The following is a 20,242-nucleotide window of genomic DNA, read 5'->3' as shown; positions in this document are numbered from 1 at the left end:
TACATTTATTTTATTCTTTTCCAAAGTTGCCTTTCCTTTTGAAAAGACAATGTTAATGTCAGAATCTCTGCTTAGTTTTATGGCACTTAATATGTTATGAGGTATTTCAGGTATTAGTAATACCCCCTCTATTTTTCCTAAACCAGGTAAGGTTACATTTCCTCTACCTAATACTTGAACCTTTTCTTGGTTAGCTACCTTAATTACAAATTTATCTTCTGCAAATGAAGACAATATACTTTTGTTATTAGTGGTGTGATTAGTTGCTCCAGAATCAATAAGCCAATTATTGTTCTCACTTTGTTGTGTGTTAGTGTTGTCTTGTTTATTTAATCCATTCAGTGAACCAGACTTTCTATCCTTTGAATTGTCTCTGCCCCCTCTATTCTCTCTGTGATTTGGTGGGCTCCTATATCTATGCCTTTCTATGGAAGGCTGTCTATAATCGTATTTGTTTCTGTATTCTGATCTATATCTTTCTTTTAAGAATTTTGGGCAATCTCTTCTATTGTGTTCCCTGGATCCACAATTATGACATTTAAATGTTCCACTATATTTTTCTTGGAAAGCTACTTTCCTATATGGTTTATGTTCTGTGTGATTGTTAGAACGATTCCTTCTAGAATTATCTTCTGTTATCAATTTGTTAGATAGACTTTCTATGGATAAATACCCTAGATTGATTGTGTCTAAATGTGACATAAAATTGTCCCATGATGGATCAAGTGAGTTGATAATGACACTTTTCATTGTTTGGTCTGAAATCACCTCCCCCCTCAAATGCAGTTCAGCTCTTATTTTGTTCAAAGATATTAAATGTTCACTTATGGAAACCCCTGGTTTTATCCTAGATGAAAAGAAGTCTTTAGATATCCTTGTGGTGGTGGCTACACTGTCACTGTGAAACAAATTAAACATGCATTGAATAATTTCTGAAACAGTCAAATTTGGCTTAATGCTGTGATACATTGCAGGAGACACACTAGATATTATTAAGAAAAAAGCTCTATGGTGTAAACAATCTATTTTTAGTGTCCAAGGTCTTTTTGGGGGACTAGTGATAAAAAACAGTAAGTTTTCCTTCATAAAGACAACCTGGAGCTGTTGATACCATTCTTGTAAATTAATGCCATCAACCCTTAGTTTTGGGAAGTCACTGGGTAAATTTCCGACATTACTGGGTCCATTACTTACAACCTGAGGTAGTCCGTGGTCTCGTAAATGCAGAAAATTGCAAAACGGCGTGGGGATGCTCGCTACGAGTCTGCATGATCTTCTCTCCTGTTCATGTCTTCCCGGATCGTCAGCGTAGTTTCGCGCATGCGCGTTGCTCATTTCTTCTTCGGCGTCGTCGTGGAAGGTTCTCCTCATTGCGGCTTGCTCGCTCTGCTCTTCTTCAGATGAGTCGGTCTCTGGTTCGACTTTGGGGGTTCTGGCGACGGTGGCTGTTCTTCCTCTTCTATTGAGAGCGTTGGTGCTTGCTTCGGTCTGCGGCGTAGGGCGGTATCGGCAGGGCTCTCTGGGTTCCGGCGTCAGCGTTCTAGTAGTCAGGATGGGAGCGGGCAGGTCTTGAGGCATTGGCTTGCTCGTTCGTTTTTTTGGTGTCTTTTTAGTAATTTTCAGTTTTGGCCCAAATGCAGCAAAGAGCGTTTTCATCGCTGATTTTATTTGGTGTTTTGTTGGATCTTCCTCGCTTTCTGGTTCTGATTCTTCTGAGGTGTTTGAATCTTCCTTTTTGTTTTCGTTGTCTGATAATATTTTTCGCGCCAGAAATTTTGAATTGAGCTTGCTGATTGGCTCTGCTTCGTTCATCTTGGAGGCCGGTTGAAACCAAGATGGCCGCCATTCAAATTTTTGCGCGGGATCATCGTTTTTCTTCTTTGTAATGATTTTCTCCGCAGTCATATTACTCACTATTTTTGGATCTTTGGGTTTTTCATTGGTGATGTTTTTCTCTCTCGCTGCTCCGCTGTTCTTCAGCATATCTTGGAGGTTCGCGATGAGGCTTTCATCATTCTTCTGACTTTTTAATAGTTTTAATATCTCTGACCTGAGTTCGTTATTTCCTATTTCGGTTTCCTCCTGGTCATCAATTATTTCTTCGTCTTCAGTGGTGTATTCTTCGGATTCTCTCGAAATTGCATTGGTGGATTCGTTGATTATTTCTTGTTCCGTTTCCATTTCTTTGCTGTAGGCCCTGGTGTTGGGCCTATCTTTCTTAGACATCTTAAAGCTTTTTTATTGAGTCAATTAACCATCCTCTGCTACCAGATTGTTGCAATATTTTCAGGATCAGACTCAATAAGATCAACAAGAGTTAAAGATTTAACTATATATTCTTTATTTACATTAGGCATTCTATATTCACTGAATATTCACAGATAGAAGCGAGGGAAATGGTGTAGGTAGCTCCTTATATATACAATGGGTGGAGCTATATGTGGGAGTGGTGAATTATGAATACATTAAGAAGTGAAGAATAAGTTAACCCCTGATACCCTGTCTGTACACTATTTACACATTGGAGAATAAGGCATTTACATCTGACAGTTTATTGTAAAAGAAGCATAAAATTGGTTGCAGGACTTGGTTTCCACAGCATCAGAAGGCAGGACCAGAAACAATGCATGAAACTAATCAAGGAGAGAAGCAACCAGGAATTAAAGAGAAACTTCCTAACAGTGAGAACAATTAACCAGTGGAATAGTTTGCCGACAGCAGTTGTGGGTATTTCATCACTGGAGTTTTTTATAACTGTATAGTCTCTTGTCTGGAATGGTACAGTATATGATCTCTTGTTTGAGCAGGGAGCTGGTCTGGAAGACTTCCAAAGTCTCTTCCAGCTCTGTTCTGACTGAGATATAAATATCTATGCACACTTATGCTGAATAAATAAATATTTACTACTTATTATTGTTTAATTAGTTGCATCTGTTAAATGAAAATTATATTAACAAGCAGGTGTTATTATGTAGATGTTTATCTGCTACAATATTTAAATGCAATTCCTAACCCTACAAATACTTACATTTATTGACAGTGGCGCAGTGGTTAGAGTGCAGTACTACAGGCTACTTCTGCTGACTGCTGGCTACTGCAATTTGGCAGTTTAAATCTCACTAGGCGCAACCTTCCATCCCTCCAAGGTAAAATGAGGACCCAGATTGTTGTGGGCAATAGTCTGACTCTGTAAACCGCTTAGAGAGGGCTGGGAAGCACTGCTATTACTATTGGTACTTATATCCTCTTTTCATTCCTCTGGGTTCACTTTTAGTTGTTAACCTGTCAAGTTTGTCTGTGATTTACGTATTTCTCAACCATTTCCTCTTCATCCCCATTTTTGAGCTATTATTATTTTTTAAAGTAGAACAAAATGAGAAAAGAAGTTCAAACATTTCCTCCTCCTCCCTCCTTACCTTTATTTTTTTCATTATGATGTCACACCTCATGTTCCTATAGTCTTAGTTTTCTGTGACAGCCTTCAATATCTCTTACTGCAGGTGTAATTCTCTATTTCTCACAAAAAGCCACCTAGACTTACTTACTTGCTTACTTATTTACTTACTTATTTATTACATTTTTTGCCATCTATCTTGCTGTGGGCCAACTATAGGCAACTTACAATCATGAAACAGAAGGAAAATGAAAAGAATGTAAATAGAACAGAAGTAAAATAATAAAACAATAAAATAAACAATAGCAAAAGAACACAGGGTAATAATACATCAATACGAAAACCAAAAAGATGGATGGGTGGAGAACAGAGACCAGCAGTGGGAAGGTGGAGTCTGCCATCAATCTACCTCCTGTGTGAAACTCTCCCATTTAGTCCCAAAGCAAATTGGCAGAGTCATGTCTTAAAACTTTTGTGAAAGGACAGGAGGGTGTGGTGGATCTTACCTTACAAGGTAAGAAGTTCCAAAGGGTAGGTGCTGCAGCAGAGAAGGCTCTTCTTCTGGATCACGATAATCAGAGTTCTTTGAACAACGGGATCCAAAGTAGGCCCTCTCTGCTGCCATGAGTAGGACAAGCTTGTCCTAACAGGATGAGGCAGTTCATCAGATAGCCTGGACCTATGCCATTATGGACTTTAGTGGTCATAACCAACATCTTGAACTGTATTCAGAAGCACATTGGTAGCCAATGAAGTTTTTGGAACAGAGATGGATCACCCTAGAGGCCCCAAAGATTACACTGCTGCTTCTGCACTATGCACCAGCTAAAGCTTTTGAGGAAACTACAAGGGTAGCTTCCTGTAGATGAAGTAGTCCAGATGAGCGATAACCAGGGCTTGAGTAACAAAGCATAGGGTGTTATGTACAGATAATGCAGAACTAAGGCTAAAAATTCTCAGACCCTGGAGCTCCCTGTGGCTCCCAAAGCCACTCAGGTTCTCAGAGTTATATAGGAAACATGCTATAAGAATCGCATTCAAAATGTTATGTTTTACAACTGCATATTTCTGGTTTAAAAAACCAAAGAAATAGTTTTCAATCAGTTCTTCAAGATGGTCAGTAGGCCTTTAATGAGGCAAATGAGGATTCTGTCACAATTTAGAGAACTTATAGTGGATCCAATAAATCAGTTTCATTTCTTTGTCAACTGTTCCTTTCTGTTCAAATCAGGCCTCAGAATAATAATGTAACATTTGGGGGAAAAGATGCAACCCAGTAATCCAGCTGCAGAAGCCAAAATGGAAAAGATCTCCACAGCTACCATGTATTTTCCCTTGGTGCTCAGATAGGTGGGAACAAAGGATATCCAGACACTACAAAAGACCAACATGCTGAAGGTGATAAATTTGGCTTCATTAAAGCTGTCGGGTAACTTCCTAGCTAGGAAGGCAACTGAAAAGCTGACAGCAGTCAAGAATCCCAAAAAACCAAGAACAATATAAAACATAGTGGTTGAACCTTCTTTACATCCTAGGACAATTTCTTCAGCCATGGAGTGCATGTCAGAATCTGGGAATGGGGGGGAAATTGCCAACCACACTGCACAAATGGAGAATTGTGTTAAAGAGCATGAAAGAACTATAGCGTTGGCCAGCCTTTTCCCCACCCATTTCCTCATTTTGGATCCGGGCTTGGTGGCCATGAAAGCAAGGACCACTATGATTGTTTTCCCCAATATGCAAGAAAGAGCTACAGAGAAGATGATGCCAAAAGAAGTTTGTCGCATGAGACATTTCACCTGATCTGGTTGCCCAATGAAGAGCAAAGTGCAGAGGAAGGAGAGGAGGAGAGCAATGAGAAGAATGTAGGTGAGGTTCCGGTTGTTGGCTTTGACAATGGGGGTGTCCTGATGCTTAATGAAGATTCCCAGGACCATAACTGAGACAAAAGAAAAGAAGGAAGCAATAGCTGTCAGGCTAATTCCCAGAGGCTCTTCATGAGACAAAAATGTGATGTGTTTTGGAATGCAAAGATTGTGAGCTTTGTTTGGGTACTGATCTTCTGAACATGGGAAGCAGTCATCTGCATCTGGAAAACAAATTATTGCAGTCAAGTGTTTAATGTTATAGACAAAAAGCCATTACTGGATTGGTCATCATTTCAGAGATATTTCCTTTCCTGACTGAGCATTTGAAAACTTCCTTCTTTCCTTCCTCCCTTCCACCCTCCCTCACTGATACATGAGGCCCTGGTGACCTTGAGATTTTTCTACACTAACCCCTTTTGAAGACAAATTCAATTGGTCCAGCTCCAGTGATTAATTGGCCCTGTGGTGTTCCAAAGCGAGTTGGGGAGTTGTTTCATAGTATCTGTTACGGGGGCCTGCCAAATCCCTCACTGTTACTGGAATAAAGAGGTAGCAGAGGGCTTGGATAGAATTGAATAGGGTCAGGCCCATGCACCTTTTTTCATCCCATTGAACCAGCCATTCTCTGTGCTTTATGGAGGATTTGAGAGGGTTGAAAAGAGTCAAGTGACATCTAGAGTCAAGAGCATTGTTGGAGAAAGACGAGGGATGAATCTGAACAATGACAAGGTAGAATCACTATTAAGTGTGTGTCACTTCTTAAAAAGTTATTACTGGACGCAAACAATTCATAACTTTTGTTCAGTCTCCCACCTGCCCTTTTTAGGGAAGGTGGTTGAGAAGATGATTGTGCTGCAGCTCCAGGAGATCCTTGATTGAAAGAATTATCTGTACTGCTTTCAGTCGAGTTTCAGGCCTGGATATGGGAAGGAAATGGTATTGGTCATTCTTTTGGATGATGTCTGGAGAGAATGGGATACGGATAGTAAAACATCCTGGCTCTTCTTGACCATGGTATCCTTTTGAGATGGTTTTGGGAACTGTGAGAGGAAAGAACAGTTCTAGTCTGGTTCACCTCCTTCTTCTTTGACCAGTTCCAAATGGAGAAAGAGGTCCAGCCTGAAACATCAATTATGGGGTGCTATATGCTTTCTCTGTATCTTTTTATTATCTACAAAAGCAGTTTTAAGAGTCAGCATATTGCCGCCAACAATCTGGGTCCTCATTTTACCGACCTCAGAAGAATTGAAGGCTGAGTCAACCTTGAGCCAGTGAGAGTTGAACTGCTGAACTGCTGGCAGTTGGCAGTCAGCAGAATAGCCTGCAATACTGCATTCTAACCATTGCACCATCATGACTCTTATGTACTAGTTGTAGCCTTTTCAGATCTACTCTCTATCACTCATATCTTGGTCATCTCCCATATGGATTATTGCAATGCAATCTATATGGTGCTACTCTTGAACAGGCTGCAGCTGATGTAGAATGCAGCATCACAAACAATATTGGGCACCCTTAGGGTTCCACATATAACATATAACACTTCTGCTATACAAACTTCGTTTTTTTCTCTGTTGCTTCTGGGAGTTCAATTCAAAGCATTTGCTATTACCTTTAAAGCCCTTTCTCAGATTATTTGAAGAACTGTCATCCCCACTATATGATCCTATCCCACCTAATCGGGCAGGGAGGGTATATTGCAGATTCTGTCATTTAAGGAATTTTGCCTGGCAGGTTGCCGGAAGACATACTTTTCTGCTGCTTCTCCTACTCTGGGGAACACCTTACTCTCAGATGTGAGGCCGGTCCTTGGTCTTCATCATCATGGAAGTTGAAGACTGATATACAACCCTGGGTGTCATGATGGCATTCTTTTCCCCTTAATATTTTAACTTAATTAAAATTAAAATTAATTAAACTTAATTTAAATTTAACTTAATTTAAAAAGGAGCCCTGGTAGCGCAGCAGACTAAAGCACTGTTACTAACATCAGCTGCCTGCAATTACTGCAAGTTCAAATCTCACCAGGCTCAAGGTTGACTCAGCCTTCCATCTTTTCTAAGGTAGGTAACATAAGGACCCAGATTGTGGGGGCAATAAGCTGATTTTGTATAAATATACAAAAGTATGAAGGCTATTGCTTATTGCATTGTAAGCTGCCCTGAGTTTTCGGAGAAGCGCGGCATATAAATCAATTTTTTTTAAAAAAACTTAAAATGCTGCAACTCTTCTTTTAAATTTTGTTTTTAACTTATTCTTACTTATATCTCTATACTACGATTTGCTTTTATACATATAGTCTAGTGAAAAGAAGAACCAGGGGTGTCATGATAACAGTGTTCCAATATTTGAGGGGATGCCACAAGGAAGAGGTGCTCAATCTATTCTCCAAACCACCTGAAGGCAGGACAAGAAGCAATGGATGGAAACTAATACAGGAGAGAAGCAACCAGAACTAAAGAGAAATTTTCTGACAGGGATAACAATTAATCCAGTAGGTGCTTCAACATTGGAGGTTTTTAAGAAGGTATTAGATAACCACTTGTCTGAAAAGGTATAAGGTTTCCTGCTTGAGCAGGGATTTGGACTGGAAGACCTCCAAGGTCCCTTCAAACTCTGTTATTCTGTTATACTAAGATATTTATTTTTGTATTTACTTACTTACTTACTTATTTGTTTATTAAATTTATATTGCCCCCAATTGGAACATGGCGACTCAAGGCAGCTTACAAGAATATAAAAATAATAAAACTAATAAAATTGTTATATAAAACAATTTATATATTAATTGTTATATGAAAACAATAAAACTAATAAAAGAGACAATCAAATAATATATTTAAAAAATAATATAATAAAATACGCCCCACACCCCCACCCCTGTGACAATATATCACACAAACCATTTAATGGGTTCCATACCGCTCTGGGTTCCCCAGACCTGCTGGCAGAACCAGATCTTCAGCGCCTTCCAGAAGAGTCTTAGAGTGTGGGCCATTCTAATCTCTGGGGGAACGATGTTCCAGAGAGAGAGGGAGCCACCATGGAGAAGGCCCTTCTTCTGGGTTCCACCAGGTTTATCTCCTTAAGGAATGGGATCACAACATTCCTTGCCTCCCTACTCTGGTGGGTCGGGTAGATGTAACCAGCCAGAGATGGTCCCTCATATAACCTGGTCCAAAGCCATTAAGGGCTTTAAAGGTGACAACCAGCACCTTGAATTGCACACAGAAGCAAATTGGCAACCGAGACTTCCTGTAGCTCCGCAATTGCCGTAGGATGCTCCTTTAGGAGCTCCAGCCCCATGATTCCGTTTATTTATTTATTTATTTATTTATTTATTTATTTATTTATTTATTTATTTGATTTATATACCGCCCTACTCCCGAAGGACTCAGGGTGGTGAACAGCCAACAATAAAATCCATACATACAAAATTTAAAAGCAGAATTAAAATCAAATTAAATAGTTTTGGCCCAGACAAATTAAAACCCCAATCAATTTAAAAGCAATTTTAAAATTTGAATATATAAAATACTAAAAAATATTAAAAATTAAAAATTCTTTTATAAAAGAGGGAGAAAATTAGGCCAGGCCCGCCTGCTGAAATAAAAAGGTCTTTAGAGCGCGGCGGAAGTTGCGCAGATCCGGGATCCTCCATATCTCCAGGGGGAGCTTGTTCCAGATAGTAGGTGCCCCCACAGAGAAGGCTCTCCCCCTGGGGGCCGCCAGTCGGCATTGTTTGGCCGACAGCACCCGGAGGAGCCCCTCTCTATGGGAGCATACTGGCCGGTGGGAGGCTATTGGTGGTAGTAGGCGGTCCCACAAGTACCCAGGTCCTGAGCCATGGAGCACTTTAAAGGTGGTAACCAAAACCTTGAAGTGCATGCAGAAGACCATCGGGAGCCAGTGCAGCTAGCGCAGGAGGGGTATTACATGGAACGCCAAGTCACTCCCATTACCACCCGCGAGGCCGCACTCTGTGCCAGTTGGAGCCTCCGGGTGCTCCTCAAGGGGAGCCCCATGTAGAGAGCGTTACAATAGTCCAGGCGAGAGGTGACGAGGGCATGAGTGATCATGCGTAAGGAGTCCCGATCAAGAATGGGACGCAACTGGCGAATCAGGCAAACCTGATGAAAAATCCTCCCGGTCACAGCCGTCAAGTGCTCTTCTAAAGACAGCTGTGAATCCAGGAGGACGTCCAAGTTGCGCGCCCTCTCCATGGGGGCCAATGATTCACCCCCAATAGTCAGTGATGGCAGCAACTGACTATATCGAGATGTCAGAAACCGCAGCCACTCAATCTTGGATGTGTTGAGCCTGAGCCTATTCCTCCCCATCCAGATCCGCACGGCCTCCAGGCACTGGGACATCACTTCAAGGGCATCGTTGGGGTGGTCTGGGGTGGAGATGTACAGCTGGGTGTCATCAGCGTACTGATGGTACTTCACCCCAAAACCATGGATGATCTCGCCCAGCGGCTTCACATAAATGTTGAACTGGAGGGGCGAGAGGACTGACCCTTGCGGCACCCCGCATATGAGGGGCCTCGGAGTTGACCTCTGCGCCCCTGTCAACAGGGACTCTGACCGGTCAGAGAGAAAGGAGGAGAACCACTGCAACACAGTGTCTCCCACCCCTAACTCTTCCAACCGGTGCAGCATGATACCATGGTCGATGGTATCAAAAGCCGCTAAGAAATCTAACAGGACCAGGACAGAGGAGCATCCCCTGTCCCAAGCCCTCCAGAGATCATCCACCAATGTGTCCAATGCTGTTTCCATGCTGTAAGCCTGACTGGAACGGATCCAGATACGTCGTTTCATCCAGGTGTTGGGGGAGCTGTTGCACAACCACACTCTCAACAACCTTCGCCACAAAGCAAAGGTTGGAGACCGGATGATAATTTACCAACATTGCTGGGTCCAGGGAAGGCTTCTTGAGGAGAGGCCTCACCACCACCTCTTTCAAGGTGGCGGGAAAGTCACCCTCACCCAATGAAGCATTTATAATCCCCTGGAGCCAGCCTCGTGTCACTTCCCGGGAAGCCAGCACTAACCAGGAAGGACACGGGTCCAATAAACAAGTGGTCGCATTCAGTCTACCCAGAATCCTGTCCATGTCCTCAGGGGTCACAGGATCAAACTCATCCCAGATAATATTCTCAAGACCTTCCCCAGTCCCTCCCCCTGAGACTACCCAGTCAGAGTCCAGATCTTCCCGAATCTGAGTGATTTTGTCATACAGATACTGAACAAAATCCTAGGCTCTACCCTCCAAAGGGTCCTCCCACGCTTCCTGGTGGAGCAGGGAGCGGGTCACCCTAAAGAGGGCAGCTGGGCAGTTATCTGATGATGCAATAAGAGCAGCAAAATAACTACATTTCACTGCTTTTATCGCCACTAGGTAATTCCTAATATGGGATCTTACTAGTGTCCAGTCAGATTCAGAAAGACTGGCCCTCCAACTACTCTCTAGGTGTCTTTTCTGGTGCTTCAACTCCCTCAGCTCCTCGGTGAACCAAGGAGCCAATTGAGATTGGCTCCAGGTCAGAGGCCGCAAAGGCACGACCTGACCCAGAGCTCCAGCGGCCGCCCTATCCCAGGCGGCCACTAGTCTCCAGTCGAGGCATGTGCCAGAGCCTCAGGAAATGGCCCAAGCTCTATCTGGAACCTGTCAGGTTCCATCAGGGACCTGAGGCGGAACCATCTTACCGGCTCTGCCTCCCTGTGGCGGGGTGTAGCGATTCAAAGGTTGAGACGAAGGAGAGAGTGATCTGACCATGACAAGGGCTCGGTAACTATATCCCCTATCTCAAGATCACTCAACCACTGTCCAGAGACAAAAACCAGATCCAGGTGTTTCCCCCTGTGTGGGTAGGGCCATGAATTAACTGGGTCAGGTCCATAGTGTCATGGAAGCCATGAACTCCCGAGCCACCTCAGACGCCTCACCCATGGATGGCAGGTTGAAATCCCCCATGACCATAAGCCTGGGGGTATCAACTGCCACTGTGGCAATGACGTTGAGTAGCTCGGGCAGGGCTGTTGCCACGTGGCAGGGAGCCAGGTACGTGATCAGCAAATCCATCTGAATCCCGTGACCCCATGCCGCTAGAACAGCGAAAATCTGCTGTGTAGCGGCTCGAAACTCTCCCCCAGGGAAAAAGGGGGAGAGAAGAGCAGAAGGGTCTGGGTAGAGCTCCCCTAGACCCCCAGGTTTTTCTTTTTAAGCCTGGGGTTTGCAGGGTGAGAGCTCCCTGAAAGCCGTTCAGTTGTTCTGGATCCAGGATGAGTCTGCTTTATGCAGACCGAGGCAACACAATTTTAAGGATTATAAGAAATTTGGACGTTGGATGCTGGCAGAGCAAATCAGGAGAACAAAAAATGCAAGTACTGATCTTTAACTCTGTTTAAAAAGGGAAATAATGGCGCTTGAGTGTGTGAAATCGAAACTTACTAGTGAAAGCGATCGTTAACACTGGTAACATTCTTAAAGCTACTGGATTACACATTAAGAAAAAGATTTAAAGTGGAAGCGGAATGGAAAAGGCTATGGTATTGACTTCAACTAATTTACATTTCTAAACTGTGTAGAAAATAGCTGGATTTACTGACCTGATAGCTGAATAAATATAAAGTGAAGATTGAAATATGGCTGACATTAGGGCTGGAGGATCGTTGTCTGGTGAGTCAGCAAACTCACAAGTTGTGACTGTAAAGGTTTTTCAAGAACTTTTAAACTCTTTTACTTCTGCCTTCTTGGAATCAATTGATAGAATTTTTCAAAAACATAACTTGGAGAATAACAATGATTTGCTGGCTGGAAAAGATTATGAAATTAACCAGAATAATATGATTTTGGAGAATAAAAAAGTGGCTGTCAGGATTGAGACGGAAGTTGGTTCAGCGGAAACAGAGGTTTTGGCAGAGGCTTCCTCGCAACTAATTGAAAAGCAATAAGCAGACTCTTTACTGCAAACCAAAAAATTTTATCGTGACAATTCTTGGTCTTACAGACAGAGGAATGAACTGATTGATTATATAAGCAGGAAGAATTGAAATGGGTGTTTCAAACCAGAGGAAATAATTCCAAGAAGAGAATGAGTTTTCAAGATACATCAACCTCAAATCAAAATTCAAAAATTTTCGAAAATAAAAGCAGGGGGAGGAGCAATGCTGAAGAAGAAAGTATTACTGAAGAAGAAAGACTGGAAAAAATATAGAAAGAAAGGAAGAATGGAAGATTAATTTCTTTTGAGGAGGATTTTAGTAATAAATCTGAAAAGTTTACTGTCTCATTGAAGTAAAAAGGCTTAATTAAAATTGGATAGCTTTCTAAAACTTATTGAAGTATTAATATGGTTAACTTAAAATTTAATGGATAGGTTTTTTTAAAAAAAATGTTGAAACTTTTGTATTTTGTAGAATGCCGTATTGATAAGAAGATATGGAAAAGATCTTAGTAACAAATGCGAAATGTGATAAGAGAATTTATAAAAGGAAGGTTGATGAATAATCTTTAAAAGGGGGTTAAAGAGTGTGAGGGAGTTTTGAATCTTGTAGTAAGTTAGTTTATTTTAGCTTATGTTTGTTAAATGTTATATCCTGTTTTTGCTCTGGGAAGTCGGGGGGGGGAGTGGGGAGTGGGGGTTGAAGGATGGTTGAGGATAAAATTGTTGTTGAAAAAACTTTTTTACTAAAATAAAAAGATAGATAAATGTATTAATAGAAAAGTAAGAAATTTGGGGGGAATGTTACAATAAATGAAACGATAAAATTAAGATATGATAAATACTGGCGGAATAACAAGAAGATACAAAAGATGTACTCAGATGTTACATTGCATGATTGATTAAGAATTGTATGTTTGTTTGTTTGTTTATAAAAAATAAAAACTTTTTTAATATAAAAAAAGAAGCAAATTGGCAACCAATGCAGCTCCTGCAGGAAAGGTGATACATGTGCACATTGAGGTCTGCACAAAACCATGCAGGCCGCTGCATTTTACACCAACTGGGGCTTCCGGATGCTCTTCAAGGGCAGCCCCATATAGAGCACATTGCAATAGTCAAGACAGGAAGTGACTAGGGCATGAGTGACAGTGAATAGGGATTGTTGGTCCAGGAAAGGGCATAATTGGTGCACAGCCCGCAGTTGCGCAAAGGCTCTCCTGGCCATGACTGCCACTTACTTTACTTTACTTTACTTTACTTTATTCAAATTTCTATACCGCCCTTCTCCTTTCGGACTCAGGGCGGTGAACAGCCAAGATAAAAACATCTAACAAAACATCACAGTTAAAAAATAAAGTTAAAATAATTTATAAATTTGGCCCATAATTTAAAACTTGTCAATTAAAATCAATATTAAAATTTTAAAACTAACCCTAAAATCAAGACAGACCGGCTAACTGGAAAAAATGAGTTTTTAGGGCCCGACGAAAAATCCGAAGGTCGGAGATCACTCGTATCTCTGGGGGTAGATTGTTCCATAGGGTGGGTGCCACCACAGAGAAGGCTCTCCTCATGGGGGTCGTCAGCCGGCATTGTCTGGCCAACGGCACCCTGAGGAGGCCCTCTCTGTGGGAGCGAACCGGCCGGTGGGAGGCTATTGGTGGCAGAAGGCGGTCCCGTAAGTACCCTGGCCCTAAGCCATGGAGCGCTTTAAAGGTGATCACCAACACCTTGAAGCGCACCCGGAAGTCTACCGGAAGCCAATGCAGCTCGCGCAGGAGAGGAGTCACATGGGAGCGCCCCGTCGCTCCCATAATCCCCCACGCAGCCGCATTCTGCACCAGTTGGAGCCTCCGGGTGCACCCCAAGGGGAGCCCCATGTAGAGAGCGTTACAATAGTCCAGACGAGAAGTGACGAGTGCTTGAGTGACTGTGCATAGGGAGTCCCGGTCCAGAAAGGGACGCAACTGGCGTATCAGGCGAACCTGACAAAAAGCCCCCCTGGCCACGGCTGTCATATGCCCTTCTAAAGACAGCCGCGCATCCAGGAGGACACCCAAGTTGCAGGCCCTCTCCGTGGGGGCCAATGATTCGCCCCCAATAACCAGCGATGGCATCAGCTGGCTATACCGGGACGCCAGCAGCCACAGCCACTCGGTCTTGGAAGGGTTGAGTCGAAGCCTGTTTCTCCCCATCCAGACCCGCACGGCCTCCAGGGACTGGGACATCACTTCCAAGGCATCGTTGGGATGGTCTGGGGTGGAGATGTACAGCTGAGTATCATCAGCGTACTGATGGAACTCCACCCCAAAACCACGGATGATCTCACCCAGAGGCTTCACATAAATGTTGAACAGGAGGGGCGAGAGGACCGACCCTTGCGGCACCCCACAAGCAAGGCGCCTTGGGGTCGACCGCTGCCCCCCTGTCAACACGGATTGTGACCGGTCAGAGAGATAGGAGGAGAACCACCGCAAAACGGTGCCCCCCACTCCCAGTCCCTCCAGCCGGCGCAACATGATACCATGGTCGATGGTATCAAAAGCCGCTGAGAGGTCTAATAGGACCAGGATAGAGGACGAACCCCTATCCCGGGCCCTCCAGAGATCATCCACCAACGCGACCAATGCCGTTTCCGTGCTGTACCCAGGTCTGAAGCCGGACTGGAGCGGATCCAGATAGACAGCTTCATCCAGGTACTGGGGAAGCTGTCGCGCCACCACACTCTCAACAACCTTCGCAATAAAGCGAAGGTTGGAGACTGGACGATAGTTAGCCAAAACAGCCGGATCCAGGGATGGCTTCTTGAGGAGAGGCCTCACCACCGCCTCTTTCAAGGCGGCCGGCAGGACACCCTCGCTCAAAGAAGCGTTAATAATCCCCTGGAGCCAGCCTCGTGTAACCTCCCGGGAAGCCAGCACCAACCAGGAGGGACACGGGTCCAATAAACATGTTGTTGCGTTCAGCCGCCCCAAGATCCTGTCCATGTCCTCGGGAGCCACAGGATCGAACTCCTCCCAGATAACACTCTCAAGGCCTGCCTCAGTCATCTTGTCTGAACTAACCCAGTCGGCGGCCAATCTGAGTTATTTTATCATCCAGATACTGTACAAAATCCTCAGCTCGGCCCTGCAAGGGGTCCTCCCGCACTCCCAGATGGAGGAGGGAGCGGGTCACCCTAAAAAGGGCAGCTGGGCGGTTATCTGATGACGCGATAAGAGCGGCAAAATAGCTAGATTTCGCCGCTTTTATCGCCACTAGGTTGGTCTTAATATGAGACCTTACCAGTGTCAAGTCAGACTCGGAACGACTGGCCCTCCAACCGCTCTCTAGGCATCTTTTCCGGCGCTTCATCACCCTCAACTCCTCGGAAAACCAAGGAGCTAAGTGAGTTCGGTGCCGGGTCAGAGGCCGCAAAGGCACGACCCGGTCCAAAGCCCCGGCAGCCGCCCTATCCCAGGCGGCCACCAGGTCATCAGCCGAGTCATGAGCTAGAGTCTCAGGAAATGGCCCAAGCTCCATCTGGAACCTATCAGGGTCCATCAGGCGCCTGGGGCGGAACCACCTGGTCGGTTCCGCCTCCCTGCGACGGGGTACGGCGGTCAGAAAGTCAAGTCGAAGGAGCGAGTGGTCAGACCATGACAAGGGTTCAATATCTACATCCCCTATATCAAGGCCACTCAACCACTGACCAGAGATAAAAACTAAGTTCAGAGTGTGTCCCCCCATATGAGTAGGGCCGTAAATTACTTGGGTCAGGTCCATGGCCGTCATGGAAGCCATGAACTCCCGAGCTACCTCAGATGTCTCACCGATGGATGGCAGGTTGAAATCCCCCATGACCACAAGTCTGGGGGTATCAGCCGCCACCTCGGCTATAACATTGAGGAGTTCGGGCAGGGTCGTTGCCACGTGGCAGGGAGCCAGGTACGTGATCAACAGACCCATCTGCACCCCACAACCCCACTTCACAAAAAGGGACTCACATCCGGCTATCTGAGGTACAGTGGTCTCCCTCGGATCAAGACCTTCTTTTAAAATGACCGCCACCCCCCCGCCCCTGCCCTGACCTCTCGGCTGATGAAATGCACGGAAGCCTGATGGGCACATCTCCACGAGGGGAACTCCCCCTCATGGCCCAACCAGGTCTCCGTGATACCTACCAAGTCCGCTCCCCCCTCCTGAATAAGATCACAAATGAGGGGGGCTTTATTTACTACGGACCTGGCATTACATAACATCAGCCGGAGACTTGGGCGCTGAGACTCTAAGCAGCCTGGGGAACAGGAAGAGCTAAGGGGACCGGGGCATGCAATCGCTCGGAGATAGCGAGCACGTGCCCCCACCACATGATATGGCCCCCTGCTCCCGCCATACCTGCCCCTCCCACTCAGCGTGTTAATAGAGAAGCCCTCACTAGAGGGCATTCTAACAGTCCCCTTTCCCCCAGAGTCCGTACCCCCTACGGCACCATTAATAGCAGCCGGACTAGTCTCCAACCCCCGTGGGTTTTCCCCCAAACCCACATAACCTCCCCCACCCTCAGAACCCCTTAAAAGTCTAATTAAAAAAGTCTTTAAAAAACCCCTCAATCCCCTTTTTGTGACATGCCACCTCTTGGGGTCCCAAGATCCGTCATTAAGGTGGGCCCTCGATAACATAGAGGGTCAGGCCTGCGAGAGGGGGGAATCTCGCAGCGCAAGAAGCTTTGCCCTAGAATACATTTTAACACTAGAATGATAATACAAGTTTGGCCTAGACATGGCCTAGGGGTCTATAATGATGGTTTCAAATGTCCAGGAAGCAAGACTAAGATAATCGGAAGAGTCACCATTACCCTTTCACGGTAACGGGTAGGAGTCCTCACGTTCAGTCCAGCTGAGGGGAACTATCCAGCCACCCTCTCACGGTGGTTGGCCATCCTAATCAGGCAAGATGGAAAAAGTCAGAAAAAGTCCAAAACCACCCTCTCACGGTGGTTTGGCGTTCCTGGCCCTGAAAAGATGAGTCCCGTCCGCGGCGAACGTAGTCTGGAGCTGGCTCCATCCATCCTCCCATAACTGCCTTGTCCTCCATACAGCCAGGAGACAGGACGAAAGACAGAGCCAGGTCCCAAGCTCTGGGGAAGAAAGTCCACATTGGCCGATAGGCCGATAACAGGGCCTAAAAAGGGAGGGGGGGGAGGCCATCCATAGCGACCCAATACTTGAGCCGTCCAGCAGCCTCTCCAACCCCAGGTCTTTCCACACAAACCCTTAACGTCAGCCATGTATCCTTCAACCCCTGAGCACAATGGGGTTCAACTCCCCCATTTCAATGTCGAGGCTTGATGTTCCTCTCCTCTCCTCCAACGCCAACAACTCTCCAGCTCTCCAGCACCACCGCCCTCAACCTGGTTGCCACGCAGCAGCCGCCATTACCACAGCTTCGTCCTTGGCGCTGGCCACACCCGAGCTCCCAGCGTTCCCCAGCGCCCCCGGAACATCCAAAAGAAACCCCGAGGGGCATCCAGGGTCAGGGGGGAGCTCGCTGGGCATCACCACCGCCGCCGCCGCCGCCACCGCTCTAGCAGCCGCCGCCTTGGTCAAACAGGGAGAAAAACGGCGGAGCCAATGCAGCCGGGCTGTCAGCGTTCAGCCTCGGCGTTCTTACACCTGCGCCGTTCAGCCTTGGCGTTCTTACACCTGCGCCGTCTTCCGCTCACTTCTCCCCAGCCACGAGGTTCCGGAGGGCGAAAAAGCCCTCATCAGGCTGGGGAGAGAGTCCTCAAACTGGAAACGGGGTTGCCGATGTTCATGGCAGCCCCAGAAGACCCCTGCCAGTCCACGAGCCACCCATCTCTAGACGCGATCTAGATGGGCGTCGCCATCTTGGGGCATGCGCAAAATGACTTGCTCATAGAGCAGGAGTTGCAAATCCAAGAGAACCCCCAGATTATGCACAAGGTCTGTTTTGAGTAGTGCCACCCCATCCATTTCTCCTTGGGCCACAGAACCCCAAACCCAGAGCTACTCAGTCTTGCAAGGGTTAACTTTCAATCTGTTTCTCCCCTCCAGCCCCTAACAGCCTCAAGGCGATGTCAGAGGGAGGACACAGCATCACTTAACTCACTACAAGCTGAGACATACACCTGAATATCATCAGCATATTGATGATACCTCAGTCCATGGTGATGGATGATCTCACCCAGTAGCTTCATATAAATGTTGAACAGGAGCAGAGAGAGTATGTAAAAACCTGTAAGCTATCCAGATTCACTTAATTCAGATGATGGTGTAGAAATGTGCTGAATACATAAAAACATAACCTAAATTTAAATTATTGTTTGTTTCCCAAAATATACTGTCAGGAAATTATGCTTGCTTAACTAACAGACATTTCTCCTTTACCATTTATTTTAAATCTTTCTGAACTGCAATTTCCAAAATGATAATAGGTTCATTCCACTCAATCTTGAAATCCCTTTACTTTCATAGAAACCATAGGTGAACATATTTATTTTTATGGTCTGGTTTATCTTTCCCAGAGTAAAAAAAGATGGCATGATATTTGAATAGACTCCTAAGTAATCAACATCTCTCCTGTGTTATAGACACATTTGTAAAGAGATGGTAAACTGTTGTTTACAATTAAAGAGTAATATAAGGCATTGCACAAAATAAATAGCATTGAAATCTCTGCTTTAGATCTCTTACCTGTCTTGTTTGAAATTTTCCCTTCTGGACATTTAAGGCAATCATAGCAGCAAAAGGGCTTTCCTTCTATTTTTATTTTGCTGTAACCTGAGGAGCATGGAAAATTGCACATAGAAAAGGGTTGTACCTATTGGACATTATGAAGGAAAATTGAGAAATTATTACTTAACCTTTCAAGAATTCTTGCATCTGAAAATTGGATTTGACTAGTATTTAAGGTATATACACTGGTACCTTGGAACAGCTGCTTTGAATTCATTGTTTGGTTGATACTCAATGAAGAAGCTAGAACTTGTTGATATCAGCTACCTTGTGACTCACAACCTTATTCCTTATGAGAACAATTTGTTTAATACTCATCATTTTTGGTACTCATTGTGCCTTTTGGAACCAATTAACAATGATTACCGAGGTACCACTGTATTAACAAAGTATTGTCAAACAGGCCAGAAAGACACATTGGAAGAAGCAAGCAGCCTTAGTCATCTTACAAACAACTCTTAAGATATGAGAAATGCAACTCTATTGCAAAAATATGATGTTGGGTAAATGTTTACACAGGCTGTATGCTGGGTTGGCTATGTTGTACGAAGTATATATCCTTAGGTAACCATGTGACAGAAAGTGGTATAATTTAGGAAGTGCAGCCATATTGGTTATTTTTTAAGACTCTTTTGTTATTTGTGTAATCAAACAAGATGTCCTTTGCCACAATTGGTGAAATGACAAAGAGAATCCTCAGAAAGGATTCGTTTCTAAAATGAAATTATGCCTTAATGCCTCCAAGGATCTTCTATATTGAAGATATAGAAAAAATATGAAAGAATGCTTAATTGCTTCTTTGGAAGAATGGCTATCTAAATTGTGAAAGTATTCTTTCATATCCAGAATAACTTCGTATTTAAAAAAATTTGAAGTTCATTCTAACTGGAAATCATTCTTCCAGTATAACATTATAAAAGAATTTATATCACAACCAAAAGTCTATTTTTGAATTTGATGGGAAATTAGATTTCCAGTATTGATTTAATGTACTGCATTTATAGCTTTACTCGGTGATTTATACTATGTTAACTAGGTATTTCCAATTTAAAGCTCCAAACAATTTTCAGACAAATATTTTACAATAAGATAATTCATGCCATATTTATAGATAGTAGATATTCTACCCTTTGGCTATCAAGCAGTATCTTCTTATCTTTACTTTGTTATTTTACTACTCTTGCGCTACTTTTGGTTATGTATTTTTTCTAAAATAACCGATAGTGGTGGGGGTGGGAGGCTCCGCCCACCCACCTGGACGTCACCCACCTGGATGTCATCACTGACA

The 20,242-nt window shown here is 44.3% G+C and overlaps 1 protein-coding gene across 1 annotated transcript; it reads right to left on the bottom strand.

Annotated features, from left to right (window-relative positions):
- Positions 1–4,587: 4,587 nt before the first annotated feature.
- On the bottom strand, positions 4,588–8,568 carry LOC132711610 (vomeronasal type-2 receptor 26-like). Its single transcript, XM_087893463.1, has 2 exons — positions 8,490–8,568; positions 4,588–5,483 (listed from the first exon to the last, which is right to left on the bottom strand). The coding sequence occupies exons 1-2, from the start codon at positions 8,566–8,568 to the stop codon at positions 4,588–4,590; spliced, it is 975 nt and encodes a 324-aa protein (XP_087749589.1).
- Positions 8,569–20,242: the final 11,674 nt, after the last annotated feature.

This window comes from Pantherophis guttatus, chromosome 4 (genome assembly GCF_059756535.1).
Source record: "Pantherophis guttatus breed Tessera chromosome 4, ASM5975653v1, whole genome shotgun sequence".
NCBI lineage: Eukaryota > Metazoa > Chordata > Lepidosauria > Squamata > Colubridae > Pantherophis > Pantherophis guttatus.
Note: the sequence above shows the minus strand (reverse complement) of the source record. Positions and strands in the feature narration are given on the sequence as shown.

Bases quoted from the DNA above. Each gene is read 5' to 3' on its own strand.
- LOC132711610 (XM_087893463.1), bottom strand. From the start codon at position 8,568: ATGGGGCTGGAGCTCCTAAAGGAGCATCCTACGGCAATTGCGGAGCTA. The intron at 5,484-8,489 runs GTGCAATTCAAG...TTTGTTTTCCAG, and splicing joins GGTTGCCAATTTGCTTCTGT to ATGCAGATGACTGCTTCCCA.